Source organism: Erinaceus europaeus, chromosome 9, assembly GCF_950295315.1.
Source record: "Erinaceus europaeus chromosome 9, mEriEur2.1, whole genome shotgun sequence".
NCBI classification, from domain to species: domain Eukaryota; kingdom Metazoa; phylum Chordata; class Mammalia; order Eulipotyphla; family Erinaceidae; genus Erinaceus; species Erinaceus europaeus.
The window spans coordinates 94,001,274-94,016,954 of record NC_080170.1 but is presented as its reverse complement, the minus strand read 5'-3'; the positions used below and the strand labels follow the sequence as shown (position 1 = coordinate 94,016,954).

Below are 15,681 nucleotides of genomic sequence, written 5' to 3'. Positions count from 1 at the left end.
GTGTTTGTATTTAGTAATGAATGCATGAAAAATTGTTAGGTTTTTGTTACTGCATATTTTTTTTTTATCTCTGACATCATATTATATAATGATTGATGTCTCCTTTTTAATAAAGCTTGTAAAAGTTATGCAGTAACTTAGGAGGAGAAAAAAACATATAAACATTAAGTAACCATAGTTTACACCTGCATAAGAGCACTCTAAAAATGGTGCAGAGAAAATACAGTAACTGTCAGTGTACATAAGGACACCAGGAAGTTTAAATCCAGAAAAGCCATTTCTAGATACAGATTTGTAAGAGGTAGAGGAGGTAGAAACTTTTATCTGACTTTTGTGTTTCTTATAGGACAAACAGGAAGAGGATACAGTTGCTAAACTTGTTCCTGTTAACCTGTTATTAGAAATGAAGAGATTACTAAATGCTACTAATACTCTACCAAAAGGTGTGGCCCCTCACATTAAAAAGTTCTTACAAGAAGATTTCTCCTTCCAAACTATGCAGGTAAGATCATAATAATTTAAGTTTATTTATTTATTGAGATGCTGGAATCTTGTAGGTACATGATACCACTGTTCCTGGGATGATTTTTTTTTTCCTTTTTTATTTTCATTTTCTTCAGTTCAACTAGAAAGATAGAGGGAGAGTGAGACAGGGAGAAGGAGAAGTACTACTCCGCTGTTTATGGAACTTCTTAGTGCTTTCCATGGTCCTCCCAGTGATTTTGGGACTCAAAACTGGACCCTTGTGCATGGTAAGGCATACACTCTACATGATTAGCTGTCTCCAAGCCCTGATTTATTATTTCTATAAGGCTTATTTATTTTTCAGAGATAGAAATTAGAGCTCTACTCTGACACATGCAGTGCTGGGATCTGACCTAGTGAATTACTTAGCAAAATGAAAATCAAGAAGTTATTGTAGACTAGGAATCAGCTTATATTTAAACTTCACATCACTAAATAGATGATATAATTTAGGCCTACCACTGATAGGTATAAGGCACTGGGTTATCTGTTATGTATTACCTATCACATAGTCTTTTGCTTTCACTTAGCCATACAACTAACAAACTTTGGTATATGATAATGCATATTAACTTCATTCCAGTCACATTGAAACATAAGATGGCCTGCCATAGGGTCAAGTACACAGCACAATGATTATGTAAGACAAGCTTTTTTTTTTCTTTTGTAAGATAAGTTTCATGCCTGAGGCTTCTAGGTCCAAAGTTCAATCCCTGGCATCACCAAAAAACCGGAAGTGAGTAGTACTTTGGGGGAGGGGAAGGTTTTCTCTAATGTTGACATTGATGCCTATATTTCTGCTTAACATGGATTGAAGCTGAAAGGAAGATTTTGACTGTGTAAGACAAGTAGAATGCATGAAAATCAAGTGGGAATAACACTGTCCTCAAAAGCAAGAATGGGCATTACCAGAGCTCTAATGGGTATAGGGATGTTTCTCAGTGTTTTTTTTATTATTATTATTTGATAAACAATGAGACATGAGAGAGGAGGAGGAGCTAGAAAGATAGCAAGAGAAAAAGAGAGAGACACTTGCACACTGCTTTACCAGTTGTGAAGCTTAACCCTTACAGGTGGGGACCAAGGATTTGAACCTGGTTCCTTGCACATGTACTGTGTACACTCAATCAAGTGTGCCACCACCCAGCCCTGTTTCTTAATGTTTTGAAGAAATAGTGTCAGGCTACTTTAAAACAAATATGAAAACAGTTGTATTTGGGTGTTGTGGATTCTTTTTCTTTTTTCTTTTTACCAGATTACTGGTCAGCTATGGCTTATTGTGGTATGGGGATTGAACCTAGGACTTTGGAGTCTCAGGCATGAGAGTCACTTTGCATAATCATTATGTTATGTCCCTGCCCCTGCTGTGGATTTCTTTTAACATTTCTTCTTTATTTTGTTTATTTATTGGATAGAAATAGTATTGAAGGGGAAGGGATAGTGGAGAGAGACAGTGAGATGCTTGCTGCATTACTTCACTGTTTGTGAAGATTCCCTTCTGTAGACAGGAACCAGGGATTTGAACCAGGGTCCTTATGCATGTGCATTCAAACAGATGCTCCACCACCTCTGATTTTTTTTTAAAACTATCTTATCTGTTCTCCATATTTCCTACAGTGAACATGCATTATTTGTATAATAAAAATATTTGGAGATACTTGTTCTATCTTAAGAAAATTTTCAATTGAATTGTTTTCCAGAGAGAAGTTACAACAAGCAGCCAGAATGGGGAGGAAGCTGTTCCTGCTCTGACTTTAGGCTTCTTAATAACACAAATCGAAACAGCCCTTAGGAACATTAAAGCAACTAATTACACAGTAAGTGTTTTCTTTTTGAGAGTTTGAAATAATGAAATTAGATATTTTTCAATGTGGGAATACCCAGTGTATGCTTATTTAAAGATTTTGTCCAATTTGTATTTTCCTCATTACCTCTAGGGAAAAGTATAAAATAAATTTACTTCCTGTGTTTTGTATTTTATGCTTTACTTATGTGAGTTTGTAGCATTTTCTAGACCCTTTCTCTGCCATAAAATTGTTCTGAAACTTGATCTTGAACCTACGTCCTTATGCAAGTTTGTGTGGGGGATCTATTGAATGTACCAGTGCCTGATCCCAGAGGATCAATCAATAGCTTTTAATTCATCATGTAATAAGTAGTAGATACAAACTTACATAATCTTGGTGCCCCAATATGTGTACTGACGTATTGGAGTGTCTGGAAAGTCATGACACATTTTTGCATAGAAGAAAGGGCTGAGGGGCCAGGTGGTGGTGCATCTTGTTAAATGTCCGCATTACAGTGCTCAGGGACCCCGATTTAAGCCAATGGTCTGCACCTGCAGGGGGAAAGCTTCACAAGTTATGAAACAGGGCTGCAAGTGTCTCTCTGTCTCTTTCCCCCCGTTTCCCCTCCCATATCAATTTTCTCTATCCAATAATAAGTGAATGAAAATATTTTTAAAAGAAAGGAAGAAAGAAGGTGCTGGGTGGCGGTGCACCTAGTTGAGTTCAAGCCCCTAGTCACCACCTTCAGGGGGAAGCTTCGAAAGTGGTGAAGCTGTGCTGCAGGTTTCTGCCCATCACTCTTCTTTCCCCCCTTCCCTTTTGATTTCTGTCTCTATCTGATAAATAAATATTTTTAAAAAATACATATAGCACTAAGATTAATTAGAAGCCAAATTTCTAGCTCTGTCTATTCATACCATAAATATATGCTGCTGTTCATAAGAAGTGTGCTAGGTAGGAATATGCAGTTAAATCACCATAAAAATAAAGCTTATATTCTTTTAAAAATATTTTTATATTTATTATCCTTAAATACTCCCCCCCCAAAAAAAAAAAAAAAAAACCTTTCTAGTGTGGAACAGTATCAGTGAAGTAAGTTAAAGGGTCTGGTTATAATCCCTAGGTTTTATGAACAAAATGAACAGTATTTTATGTTTTTTGAGAATTGTGTTTTTTTTTTATTGGATAATCAGTGCATTTGGATAGTCACTACTATTTAAAGTTTTCATGATATTATGTAGTGAGAAAGAATGACAGTTCTTAAAAGATTAATGTAACAGCTTTAATGGCATTTGCTTTCACAGTCTTAACTAAACTAATTCTTTATTTTGATATTATAATTTTTTCCCCTGGGTCAGGTTATCAAACATCTAAAATGCTTTCTATATAGTTGTTATTAGTTGATTGATAACTTTAACTATTATAATAATCACTAATGCTTATTATCATTTAATAATTATTAAGTAGGCCTAAGATACTTAACTACATGTGCTGTACTGAAAAATAACCTAATTTATCTAATTAAATCATATTTTCTCTTCTTTTTTTTTTTAAATCTTTTTTTTTTTTTTTAATTTTTTACTTAAGAAAGGATTAGTGAACAAAAGCATAAGGTAGGAGGGGTACAACTCCACACAATTCCCAACACCCAATCCCCATAACCCACCCCCTCCCATGGTAGCTTTCCCATTCTCTATCCCTCTGGGAGCATGGACCCAGGGTTGTTGAGGGTTGCAGAAGGTAGAAGGTCTGGCTTCTGTAATTGCTTCCCCGCTGAACATGGGCGTTGACTGGTCGGTCCATACCCCCAGTCTGCCTCTCTCTTTCCCTAGTAGTGTGTGTCTCTGGGGAAGCTGAGCTCCAGGACACATTGGTGGGGTCTTCAATCCAGGGAAGCCTAGCCAGCATCCTGGTGGCATCTGGAACCTGGTGATTGAAAAGAGAGTTAACATATGAAGCCAAACAATTTGTTGAGCAATCATGGATCCCAAGCTTGGAATAGTGGAGAGGAAGTGTTAGGGAGGTACTCACTGTAAACTCTAGTGTAATCCTGCTTTCAGGTATATATTTTGCAGTAGTTTATGGATACGTGTGCACATAAGCTCTCTCTCACAGAAACTGGTGTATATCTAGGTTATGGGACTTTGTTAGAAAGTGAACTACCTGAGATGAAATTAGAGTGTACTATTAAAGGAAAGGTCTCACCCGAGTAATGAAGCTGAAGGGTTGTCATTCCACACATGAAGTCTCTGGATACATTCTGAGGTGAAGCATGTTGAGGTGGCAATCGTAGCTTTGGTTAGGTTGTGGTCGGTGGATGCAATGTTATTTGGTTTGGATTGGGAGATGCATACGGGAAAGTGGGCCCTATCCAAGGGTTCCAGGACTGGGGGAAGTAGGGGCTCTATAGTGAAGATGTGAGGTTCCTGCTGTCTTAGGGTTCAAAAAGACACTCAATAGTTAATATTATCATCACATTATTTGTTAATTGGGTTAACTTTGAAAAGTCCCTTTGTTATGGTTTGCTGGACAGTACCCAGTATCTTGTATATAGCTGTGCTATTGGAAGCTTCTAATCTACTTGGTCTAGGCTTTTGAGAGAGTCCGCATATCAAATACATAGCCTATATATTAAAAAGATTCAGTTTGTCTTTTGATATTTTCTCTTCTTAGGCACATCAAATTAATATTGGATATTATTTAACATTATTATTTTTGTATGGAATAGCACTCTCTGAAAGAGGGAAGAAAGAGGTATGTAATGTATTATACATCTATTCTAAGACTTTGTATATAAAATTATTTCATCTTAGTAGACTAAAGTGTTAATTTATGACGTTCTATAAAAATTGAAATCATTCAGTGCCTTTTCTGCTGTATACTTATAGCTTAGATTAGTTATTCCAGAAGCAATGTTGCGATAGTGAAACTATGAATAAAGGAAGGTTTTTTTTGCTTATAATCTTAGTTTTCTTTAAAATTTTATCGCTTTTATGTAAAGCATAATTGTATAACTCCTTTCACCTTCATGTTTTAATTCACTTTCTAATGTAACTTAATCTCTCTAGCCTTAATCATATGCCATTTAAAAAATATGATGGTTTTCATATTGATATGCAGTTGTCATGTAACACTAAATTAGTTTTAGTTGTAGAAGGTTATTTAATATTAATATTCATAACATATTATGAAATGATCAGCACATGCTTGAGAATTTAATGTTCTAGACACTGTATAACCACCCAGGCTTCCGGTCATTTACATTTAAGGTAATTGTTGACAGGTTTGTTTGTACTTAATGAAATTTTGTTCTTTTGTTGTTTGGCTGTTCTGTAAAATGTGGGGATTTTTTTTTTTTTTGTGCTGCTGCCTTCTAATTCACGATTCTACCACTTTTGGGCCAGCTTTTTCATTTTTAAATTTTATTTTTAAAGGGGAGAAAGGGAGAGATCATAGCACTGCTCACCTATCCATGGGCTTCCCATGATTCCATGGTACTCCCATGTGCTGCCAGAGTTCAGACTAGTGGATGAGATCTCTATCTCCTGGTCCAAAATATGACTTTCACTTAAAATCTTTGTTGAATAACATGATGTCGTGAAAAATGTAAAAATATGAGAGTGAAATAGATGATTTATGAGAGTCCTCAGAAAAATCTCACATTTTCTTTTTTTCTGGTATTTAATAATTTCTCATATTTTATTTTCCACCATAATATTTTATATCTTCTCTTTCTAAATCTATACTCTATATTTCCATAAACTAAATATGTAATTGTGACTTACTAATTATAATTACATGAAGTGGAATTTATAAAGAGCCACACTGGAACATTTCCATTTTAACAATTGTATATAATGCTAATCATTGCTTAGTGTGAACTGCTAGAATGTATTTCAAAACAAGGCCATACAGTAGCATTTGTTCCCCAGGGAGACCAAAGGTATTATGCTTATCTTGATAAATATCATTGAAGCATTTATTAGAGTTGTTCTTGAGCTTTACTTTAAAATTCATATTGGTTGTGATCAAGATTTATTTCTTCAAAGGGGGATATATATATATATATATATATATATATATATATATATATATATATTTAAGAATTTTCTTTGGCAAGTATTGGGGGCATGTGGTGGCATGCCCAGTTGAGCACATGTGTTACCATGGGTCAGGTTCAAGGCCCTATTTTCCATCTGCAGTGTGGGATGCTTTGTGAGTAGTGAAGCAGGTCTGCAGGTTTCTATTTTTCTCTCTCCCTTTCCCCCCTCCCCTCTCAATTTCTCTGTGTCATATCAAACAAAAATAGAAAGGAAAAGTAATGGGGGGAAAAATGGTCACCAGCAGCAGTGGATTAGTTGTACGGACACTGAGCCTACCAATAACCCTGGTGAAAAGTTAAAAAAAAAATTTACATTTTTAAATACAATGTTACATGAGATAAGCTAGAAGCAGGACAAATACAGGATGATCTCACTTATAGGTGGTGGAACTTAAGATATAAGGAAAGAGAAACTTGAACAAGGTGTGATCTGTGGCAGCATAATCAAGAATTCTTGAGGGAAGCAGGAGAGGGTTGAGAAGGTGTTGGCACATCGATGCTAGAGGAGGACTTAAGTTGGTGGTGTGCAGTTAGCTATGAGATGGAGAAAAGAAATTTTACCCATCTGAAAAAAATTGCCTTGTAAATCATTATCTCCCTAATAAAATCATTAAAATTTTAACAATAAGAGAAATTGCTTATTTTCCATGTGAAAAATTAGGAAGATTCATGTCCAACTAGAAATAGGAAGAATTACAGAAAGTTATTCTTTCATAGTCATCAAAAAAGTTCTTCTCTTACCTCTCATTGTTATTTTTAAATATTCCTTTTCTTTTTTAAAAAAGATTTTACTTATTTGTTAATGAGAAAGATAGGAGGAGAGAGAACAAACCAGATATCACTCTGGTACATATGCTGCTAAGGATTGAACTCAGGACCTTGTGCTTTAGAGTCTTATGATTTATCCACTGCACCACCTCCTGCACCATGACCTCTCATTATTTAGTCAATTTTCAACACAAAAATAATGATTTTTTTAAAAAACATATTATATTTATTTATTGGATTGAAACAGCCAGAAGTTGAGAGGAAGGGGGAAGGAAAGAGGGAGAGAGACAGAGACACCTGCAGAGCTGCTTCACCACTTATGAAGCTTTCCCCCTGTAGGTGGGGCCCAGGGGCTTAAACCCGGGTCCTTGTGCACTGTAACATGTGCACTCAACCAGGTACACCACCACCTGCCCCCAAATTAATTACTTTTTAGTGTTCTCTCTGACAGACACTGTTTTTTTTTCAATTTATTTATTCTCAACAGACACTGTTTTAAGAAAGTTTTAAGTTGATATATAAAATATTTTATTTTATTAGTAATATGTATTGGATAGAGGCAGAAACTGAGAGGGAAGGGAGTGACAGGGAGAGAGACAGAGACACCTGCAGCCCTGCTTCACCACTCCTGAAGCTTTCTCCCTGTAGGTGGAGACCAGGGGCTCAAATCCAGGTCCTTGCACACTGTAATGTGCGCTCAACCAGGTGCACCACTGCCCAGCCCCATAAAAATATTTTAAACACTGAGTATACTATATGATCACATAGAGAGATGTTAGGATCAAAGATGTAAATAAATGACCAAAGACTGGATCAGTATTAAAGCTTTCCTAATTTCTTCAGTTTGGGAAATTTTTGGTTATTGTAAATGATTAAAAAAAAAATGCCTTCATATCAGCCAAAATAGTTCTATGTTACTACAGGATTTTACAGAAGCAGAGAACAAATTTTTAGTGATGAAGATGGTGATACAGGAGCATGAAATATGTGAAAACTTTATGTCTTTAGTTTATTTTGGACGTGGTTGCCTTCGATGTGCACAAAAGAGGTAAAGTTTTAAGTACTGGGTAGATTTTACCTATAAACTTTGAGCAATATGAAATGGAATAAACTTTGCACAGTATGCCAGGAATCATGACTTTTGTGCCCTGCTTGTTCTTTTCTTCACCTATCCCTATAGATAATAGCTTCTTTAATATATTTGAGAATATTAAATATCCAACTTAACAGGCTATGGCACTAAGAGGCATTGTATAGCATAAACATTAATAATAAAGATGTCGGAAGAATATGGTCCTAGATTGAGGAACAACATAATACTTATCAAGTCTATGAAGTTAGGAAATTTAATATTGCTGAGCATTATCTTTTTTTTTAACCTATCTTTAAAAAAGGAGCTAATAATTTTATTCACCTCATAAAGTTGTTACAGATAAGTAACACAATGTCCAAGACTTGAAAATACTATTTGAATAAATTTTCATAAAGCTATTAATATCCTTAAGCTTTGGGATAGCTGTTAAAGGTATATATTAATTTTGAAGTGTTGTAAAGGTCCAGTTATTGAGTTTTGGGGGTATTGGATGTGATGAATTAGTAAAATTGCATGAGGATTTTTGGTTTTTTTTTGGAAGGATTGATTTACAGTAGAGAGTTTTTGGTATGTATGTGAAATGGCACAGTTTTCTGCAAAATACTCTCACTCCAACCTAGGCCCTCCTCCATCATCATGCACCAGGATGGCCTCCCAAACTCTTCACTTTGGTGCAATACATACACCAAACCCTGTCCAAGTTCTACTTTGGGCTTCCCCTTTGTGTTCTTATTTCTCAACTTCTCTCCATAAGTGAAATCATCTCATATTCATCCTTCTCTTTCTGGCTTATCTCACTTAACATGATTTCTTTTTAAAAAACTTTTTTATTATCTTTATTTATTTATTGGATAGAGACTGCCAGAAATTGAGAGGAAAGGGGGTGATCTGATACATAACATGGGGGTGGTCTACGGCCATACCACTCTGAACATGCCCAATCTCGTCTGATAACATGGGGGTGGACTAGAAATATTATCTGAGAAGATGGTGTCAGAGTTAAGCATAGAAATAAGAAGCTGGACTCGATCAGAGAGTTGCTCACACACTTGAAGAAAAAATATATGTGTAATTGATTACCACAGTGATTTAACCTGGGGCCCATATTTAACACTGGAGCCTGTACAGCTTCAGAGCCCCTGTCAATCTGAGCTCGAAGTCCATCGTCACAGCTGGGAACATTCTAGGCTGCACTCACTTAAGAACCAGTCTTCCTAGGTCTTTGCTGAGGGTCACATTGAGCTGAGAAGCACATCAGGACTGTCTTTAGTCAGCGCCATGGAAGATGACATCAAGACCAAAATCAAGAACTACAAGACTGCCCCATTTGACAGCCGTTTCCCCAACCAGAACCAAACCAGGAACTGTTGGCAGAGCTACTTGGATTTCCATCGCTGTGAGAAGGCAATGACAGCTAAAGGGGGTGATGTCTCTGTATGCCAGTGGTACCAGAGTGTATACAAGTCCCTCTGCCCCATATCCGGGGTATCCAACTGAACGACCAACGGGCAGAAAGCACATTCCCGGGGAAGATCTGAACTTGCTCCACTCAACCTGTCCTGACCTCTATCCTTTTCACAGGTGGTCAAGGCAGATCTGGGCACATGGTGATCCCCATCCTGGGATTCTGAACCACAGCTCACCTAATAAATACTTGTTGAAAAACAAAAAAAAAGAACCAGTCTTCCTCAAGTGACAGAGGATAACCCAGCTTCCCTTCAGAGAGTGGGGCAGTGGGGGCCAGGCGGTGGTAGCTCAGTGGTTTAAGTGCACATGGTGCAAAATGCAAGGACCAGTGTAAGGATCCCAGTTGAGCCCCAGGCTCCCCACCTGTAGGGGCAGGGTGGGGGGGGGGTGTTGCTTCACAAACTGTAAAGCAGGTCTGAAAAAAAGAGAGAGAGAGAATGGGGCAGTTAGGAACTTTTTTATTCACTTGACTTTTAAGCATTGGAGAGAATCTGCATTTCACATCATGGATATTAGGAAGCTTTGCCATATGACAGCATCATTAACTTTACACTCTGGCTATAGTGAACAGCCTCCACAAAAGTACTCCGAAGACCTGGTACTCTTTTCATTCAGCATTTCTTGTTGCATTAGTGAATAGAGTGTCCTTTGGACCTTTCCAGGGTGCATTGTCTAGTAGTGAGTTCTGTGGTCTTACGTATAAGTATAATTTAGCATCTTCACCAACCTGAGTTTTTTTTTTTTTTTTTTTAATTCTGCCAACAGAGACCACTGTCTTTTTCAGTGTGTCCCGAGTCAATAGTTGACTGAGCTGTGCCTGCCATTCTTATTCTTCAAGTATTCCAAGATAGTAAACAAAATCCAACCAAATCTATATCCCTTTAGTTGCCATCATCCCCAGATCATTCAAACTTGAACTATGACATAATGTAAATGTCCCTCTTGCCATCTGTATTTCATCTTAATCAACCAAAGGTGAGAGTCATAGTAATTATATTTCTGCAGCCTGTCTTAATTGACAAGAAAAAAATAAAGGGGGTGGGGGGAGGAGGTTTTGTTGTCTTATTGATAAACTATTACAGAGTCCTATTCAAACTAACCTTATGTTAAAATGCATTGCAGATATAATGGAGGATTGCTAGAATTTCATAAAAGTTTACACGAAATAGGAGATACAAATGATCATTGGTTTGACATTGACCTTACTGAAGATGAGGATTTAAAACCTTCAACTTTTAAAGTAAGAATTTATGTCAGAATACAATAGTGACTAATTAATCTGTGACTAATTAACATGAATTTTAATAAAACATAGTTTGTGCTAACTGTGCCATAGTCTGTTTATAAAGCACATTCACTCACTGGATTTTTTTTTTTTTCTTTACCGAAGGCAGAACCACATTTCCATTTTCTGGTGAGAATCATGATTTTGATTGAATTAGTAGAGCAGTGAGGTGACTATCTAAACATTTATAAACAATAGGATTAGTAACTGTACTAACAACATTTCACATGAATAGAGCTAAATATAATAATTTCTTTTTTTTTTTTCAATAAAAATAGAAATTTTTTATTTTAGATCAAACTACAAGTATGGAGTGTGACTTTCAAGAGCAGAAGTCACAAGTAAAATAAATATTAGCAGACTCTGAATCTATACATAAAAGAAAACTTCTGGCCTCTATCTAATAAAATAGAAAAGAAAAAGAAAAAGTTCTACATCACTTAGGTATTCTCCGAAAATGATCTCCGATGCTTTTTAACTCTGAAGAAGTGAGCATTTTCCCTGTTTCCTGCGATTGGTCTGTAATTTAAATAACAAAGACCTTTATCTGTGAATTTGACATTTTTTTTATTGAGGGGGTTAATGCTTTACAGTCTAATCACTGACATGCATACAATTTCATTATGTAATAGGGCCCCCAAAGTTTTCTTTCTCCCCTCCCCTTTTCCTGAGTCGTTTGCCGTGGTGCAGTACACCATGTGCAGTCCATGTGTCACTTTGTGCTCTCCCTCCTCGTCCCTACTTTATTAAGTCCCACTAATAAGTGAGATCATTTGGTATTCATCCTTGTCTTCTTCTTTTTGGTGTATTACCATTATTTTGTTGTCAATTTAAATATAATATGTACTAAATCCTCTAGAAAACTCAAAGATGTGAAAATGCCTAAATATAAAGGTAAAATGTATCCATGTTTTTCAAATGGAGAAAGCACTATTAGCATTAGAATTTTTCACACACATTTCTTTTTTTTTTAATTTTTTTTTTTATTTAAGAAAGGATTAATTAACAAAACCATAGGGTAGGAGGGGTGCAACTCCACACAATTCCCACCACCCAATCTCCATATCCCACCCCTTCCCCTGATAGCTTTCCCATTCTCCATCCCTCTGGGAGCATCACACACACATTTCTAAACATCTATACTTTTTTTAGAAATTTTTATTTATATGCTTGTTAATTTTTAGCCTGGAAATATATATTGTGGATTTTATAGTAATTAAATGATACAGTATACATTTTCATAGTGATGAATATAACTTTTAATTTGCTTTACCAGTTCTGTGCTATTGGGCACTTAGTTTATTGAAAATATTCTAGGTTTTTATTACTTTGTAATCTGTATTTTCTTATGTCATTCTCTTAGGATATCTTAAGATCAATTTTGTGGGATCAGAGATATAGCTAAATGGGAAGGGCATGTGTCTAGCCATGCATGTAACTCAAATTCAAGCCTTGGCACTGCTTTCAAATGTCATAGAACTAGGGGAGGTTTTGCACTGAGGAAACAGCTTAATGGTGATACAAAAGACCTTCATGCCTGAGGCTCTGAGATCCCAGGTTCAATCCTCTGTACCACCATAAGCCAGAGCTGAGCAGTACTATAATGTCTCTTTCTTCCTCTAATTAAAATGACTAAGTAAAATATAAAAATACAAACAAAACCAAGGAAAAATTTGGTGCTGCAATTCCTCTTTCCTTCTCTTTCTATTTCAATGAAAAGTTAGGAGCCAAGATACCACACATGCATGAGACCCAGGGTGCTCCCCACCGAAAGTATTCACCACCTTAACTTGTAGAGTTTTTGTTTTATATCTCCATATTTTCTCTCAGAAAATCTTAGCTTGCAAAATTCACTGCTGTATCTTTAATATGCTGTATCCTTAATTTCTTAGTTACCAGTGTGTCTCACTGATTCAAATTAATGTAGGGAGAAAGGGAGGGAGGAAAGAAAGAAGGAAGGGGTGACATGAACAAATTATCCCCCAGTGCCATAGTACTTCCATACTGGGGCCTGAACCTGAATTGAGCACAAGGCAAGTCATGTGGCCTCCCTTGTTAGCTGTCTTGATGGTTTTCCATAACAAGACTTAACCTCCATAACTACCTTTCTACTTGATTATTGACTCTTCTGACAGGATATACTAACTTTATACTTAGAGGACCTTGAGTGCTTCCCTTTTCTTTGCTCACCTTGATATTTAAAATGTTATAATAAACTTGCAAAATATTTGTTCTTCAATTGGCCATCAGTTTTAACTTCTTTGAAATTATACTTTTTGTTATCTTGAATACTGTCCCTCTAAAGGAGTAAGTATTAAAGACCTATATAAAAACCTGTTTAACTTAGATTTTCACCTGTGGAGTTACTATTTTCAAATAGAAAATTGCATTCCCAGTTGTAATTCTTTTTTATTTTTTTAAAGAATTTATTTATGAGAAAGGAGAGAGAGAACCAGACATCACTCTGGTACATGTGCTGCTGGAGATTGAACTTCCCCAGTTATAATTCTTCTTCTTCTTCTAGCGTTTGCCCTTCTTCCGTAGCCAGTCAACAGGTCAGGTTGAAAGCTGTCAGGAGCTGCTTGTTGCTGGCTTTGAAAGTGACTGGGATCCATGTGGAATCAGTCAGCTAGGAAGGATCCTCAGTTTCCCCAATGAATGGGTACTCACGGGATGCACCACGAGAAGGTCGATCCAGTGCATCCCGTTATAATTCTAAAAGCATTGGAAACTTGTTTGTACCTTAATTCTGCTCTTTATGGAAATGAATGGCATCTTTCACCATTGCCAACATTGGGCTGTAGGAATTCTTACTCTTTTCTGGACTCCCAATGATTTTACTCAGCCTCCCCCCACCTGTGTGTGTCTCTCTCTCTCTCTCTCTCTGTGTATGTGTGTGTGTGTGTAAATAAGTCTTGATAAGAACATACTAGATATTAATGTTATAGTTAGGATGATGAAATTTAAAAGAAGTTTTTACATGTTTATATTTAATAAGAAATTCATGCTTAGTTGTCCTGTCCTGCGGGACCTTCAACGTGGGTTAACCTAGGAGAGGGAGTGAGGACAAGGACAAGAGGGAGAGGACAAGAGACACAAGAGAAATGAGACAAGACAGGATTCTGATCAAGTCTTGTTTATTAGCACTAAAGGTGCTGTTTTTAAGGCCGGGGCAAGGGGGGAGTTAGCAGCTGGGGACTGTTGATTGAAGGGATTGTTTTGCCATGGTGATCAGCTATCTGGAAGGTCCTGGGTGATTTTAATAATTCATAATATTTGTTTTTATTTCTGAAATCTAGAATCATCTTAATAATCTTATCAAGACAACTGAAAGTAACATAATGAAGCAGACCATTTGCAGTTATCTAGATTGTGAGCGATCTTGTGAAGCTGACATTTTAAAGAATACCAACTATAAGGTACTGAAATTATTGGACTCCTTAAAATCTGATTATGGGAGCAGGATAGTGGCTCACAGTTAAATGCATTCATTACCATGTGCAAGGACTTGGGTTGGATTCAGGCCCCTGCTAACCACCTGCAGGGGAGACACTTCACAAGTGGTGAAGCAGATCTGCAAATATGTATTTTCTCAATTTCTCTCTGTCCTGTCAAATAAAATAGAAAAAAATAGCCATCTGGAGTGGTGGATTTGTGGTGCCTACAGTGCACCCCAGTGACAACCCTGATGGTAATAAAAGAAATAATAAAATTAAATTATTTAAAAAATCTAATTATAAAATTAAGCTTGAAGTTTTTATAGGATCATGCCTCAAAATATTATTTTAAAAGAATATTTGTTTGACTTTTAAAAGATTATTTAAGAGAGAAAGGAAAGGAGAAAACCAGAGAAACACTCTAGCATATGTGATATCAGAGAATCCAACGACTTAACCAGCATGCCACCTCCCAGGCCAAAAGAGTACATGCTTTATTTGCAGTGGCTATTCAATTGAGAAGTAGCTGAATATTTCTAAGAACTTAGCTTAATACTGAACAGAATTTATTATATCTGTAAGTCAATAAAAGTATGAGTTGAGTTTGTTAAGGTTTTGTATACATGCTTCTAAAGTTATAATAATATCTATAATTATACAGTGAAGCTTATATGAAATATTCTTTATACTCTAAAATGTTATAGCTGAAAAATATCAGCATTTTACTAAAAGGAACGATCACTCGAAGAACTACATTACTAAGTAAGTGATCATTATCTCTTTTGAGGACTTTGGTGAAGAAATTATAATTGCTCTTGATTGGAAGAAATTCATCAGTCAGAATATTTCAAGTTTATTTCTCTCTGGTTACATTAGAATAAGATTGCAAAATTACAAGATAGTGTGATAGTACAAATCTGATACCACTCTCATATAATAATGGAAATCTCAGTTGTAAGTCATGATGAACAGCAGATGGGATATGGTCCTATGGTTTCCCAGAGAAGCTTTGGGATTTTAACCAGTGGACAGCATATAATAGAAGGAAGTCCACAATCTTCAGAATTTATGTATATTTTTATTGAAGTGGACTGCTTGTTTAAAGGAAGCAGGGCAGTAATTCCCAGAGAGTACACATAGAAATCTGTACCTCAGGGGACCAGGCAGTAGAAAGTTGGGTGAGAACACACATTAACATGGACAAGGCCCTGGGCTCA

The 15,681-nt window shown here is 36.3% G+C and overlaps 2 protein-coding genes across 5 annotated transcripts in view; both read left to right on the top strand.

The window, feature by feature from the left end:
- The window catches only part of DZIP3 (DAZ interacting zinc finger protein 3), a 94,667-nt gene that overhangs the window by 14,694 nt on the left and 64,292 nt on the right, over positions 1 to 15,681 (top strand). For all 4 annotated transcript variants that reach the window (XM_060198412.1, XM_060198408.1, XM_060198411.1 and 1 more), the window contains exons 4-9: positions 347 to 502; positions 2,226 to 2,342; positions 4,986 to 5,066; positions 8,106 to 8,230; positions 10,865 to 10,982; positions 14,327 to 14,446. In XM_060198412.1, the coding sequence (XP_060054395.1) occupies positions 347 to 502; positions 2,226 to 2,342; positions 4,986 to 5,066; positions 8,106 to 8,230; positions 10,865 to 10,982; positions 14,327 to 14,446 (717 nt within the window). The remainder of the gene's footprint in view (positions 1 to 346; positions 503 to 2,225; positions 2,343 to 4,985; positions 5,067 to 8,105; positions 8,231 to 10,864; positions 10,983 to 14,326; positions 14,447 to 15,681) is intronic.
- On the top strand, positions 9,383 to 9,934 carry LOC103112697 (cytochrome c oxidase subunit 6B1-like). The gene has a single exon (XM_016187711.2). It carries the CDS (start codon positions 9,554 to 9,556, stop codon positions 9,770 to 9,772), a length of 219 nt encoding a protein of 72 aa, XP_016043197.1. The 5' UTR covers positions 9,383 to 9,553; the 3' UTR covers positions 9,773 to 9,934.

Coding starts and splice junctions, on each gene's coding strand:
- LOC103112697 (XM_016187711.2), top strand. CDS start 9,554: ATGGAAGATGACATCAAGACCAAAATCAAGAACTACAAGACTGCCCCA.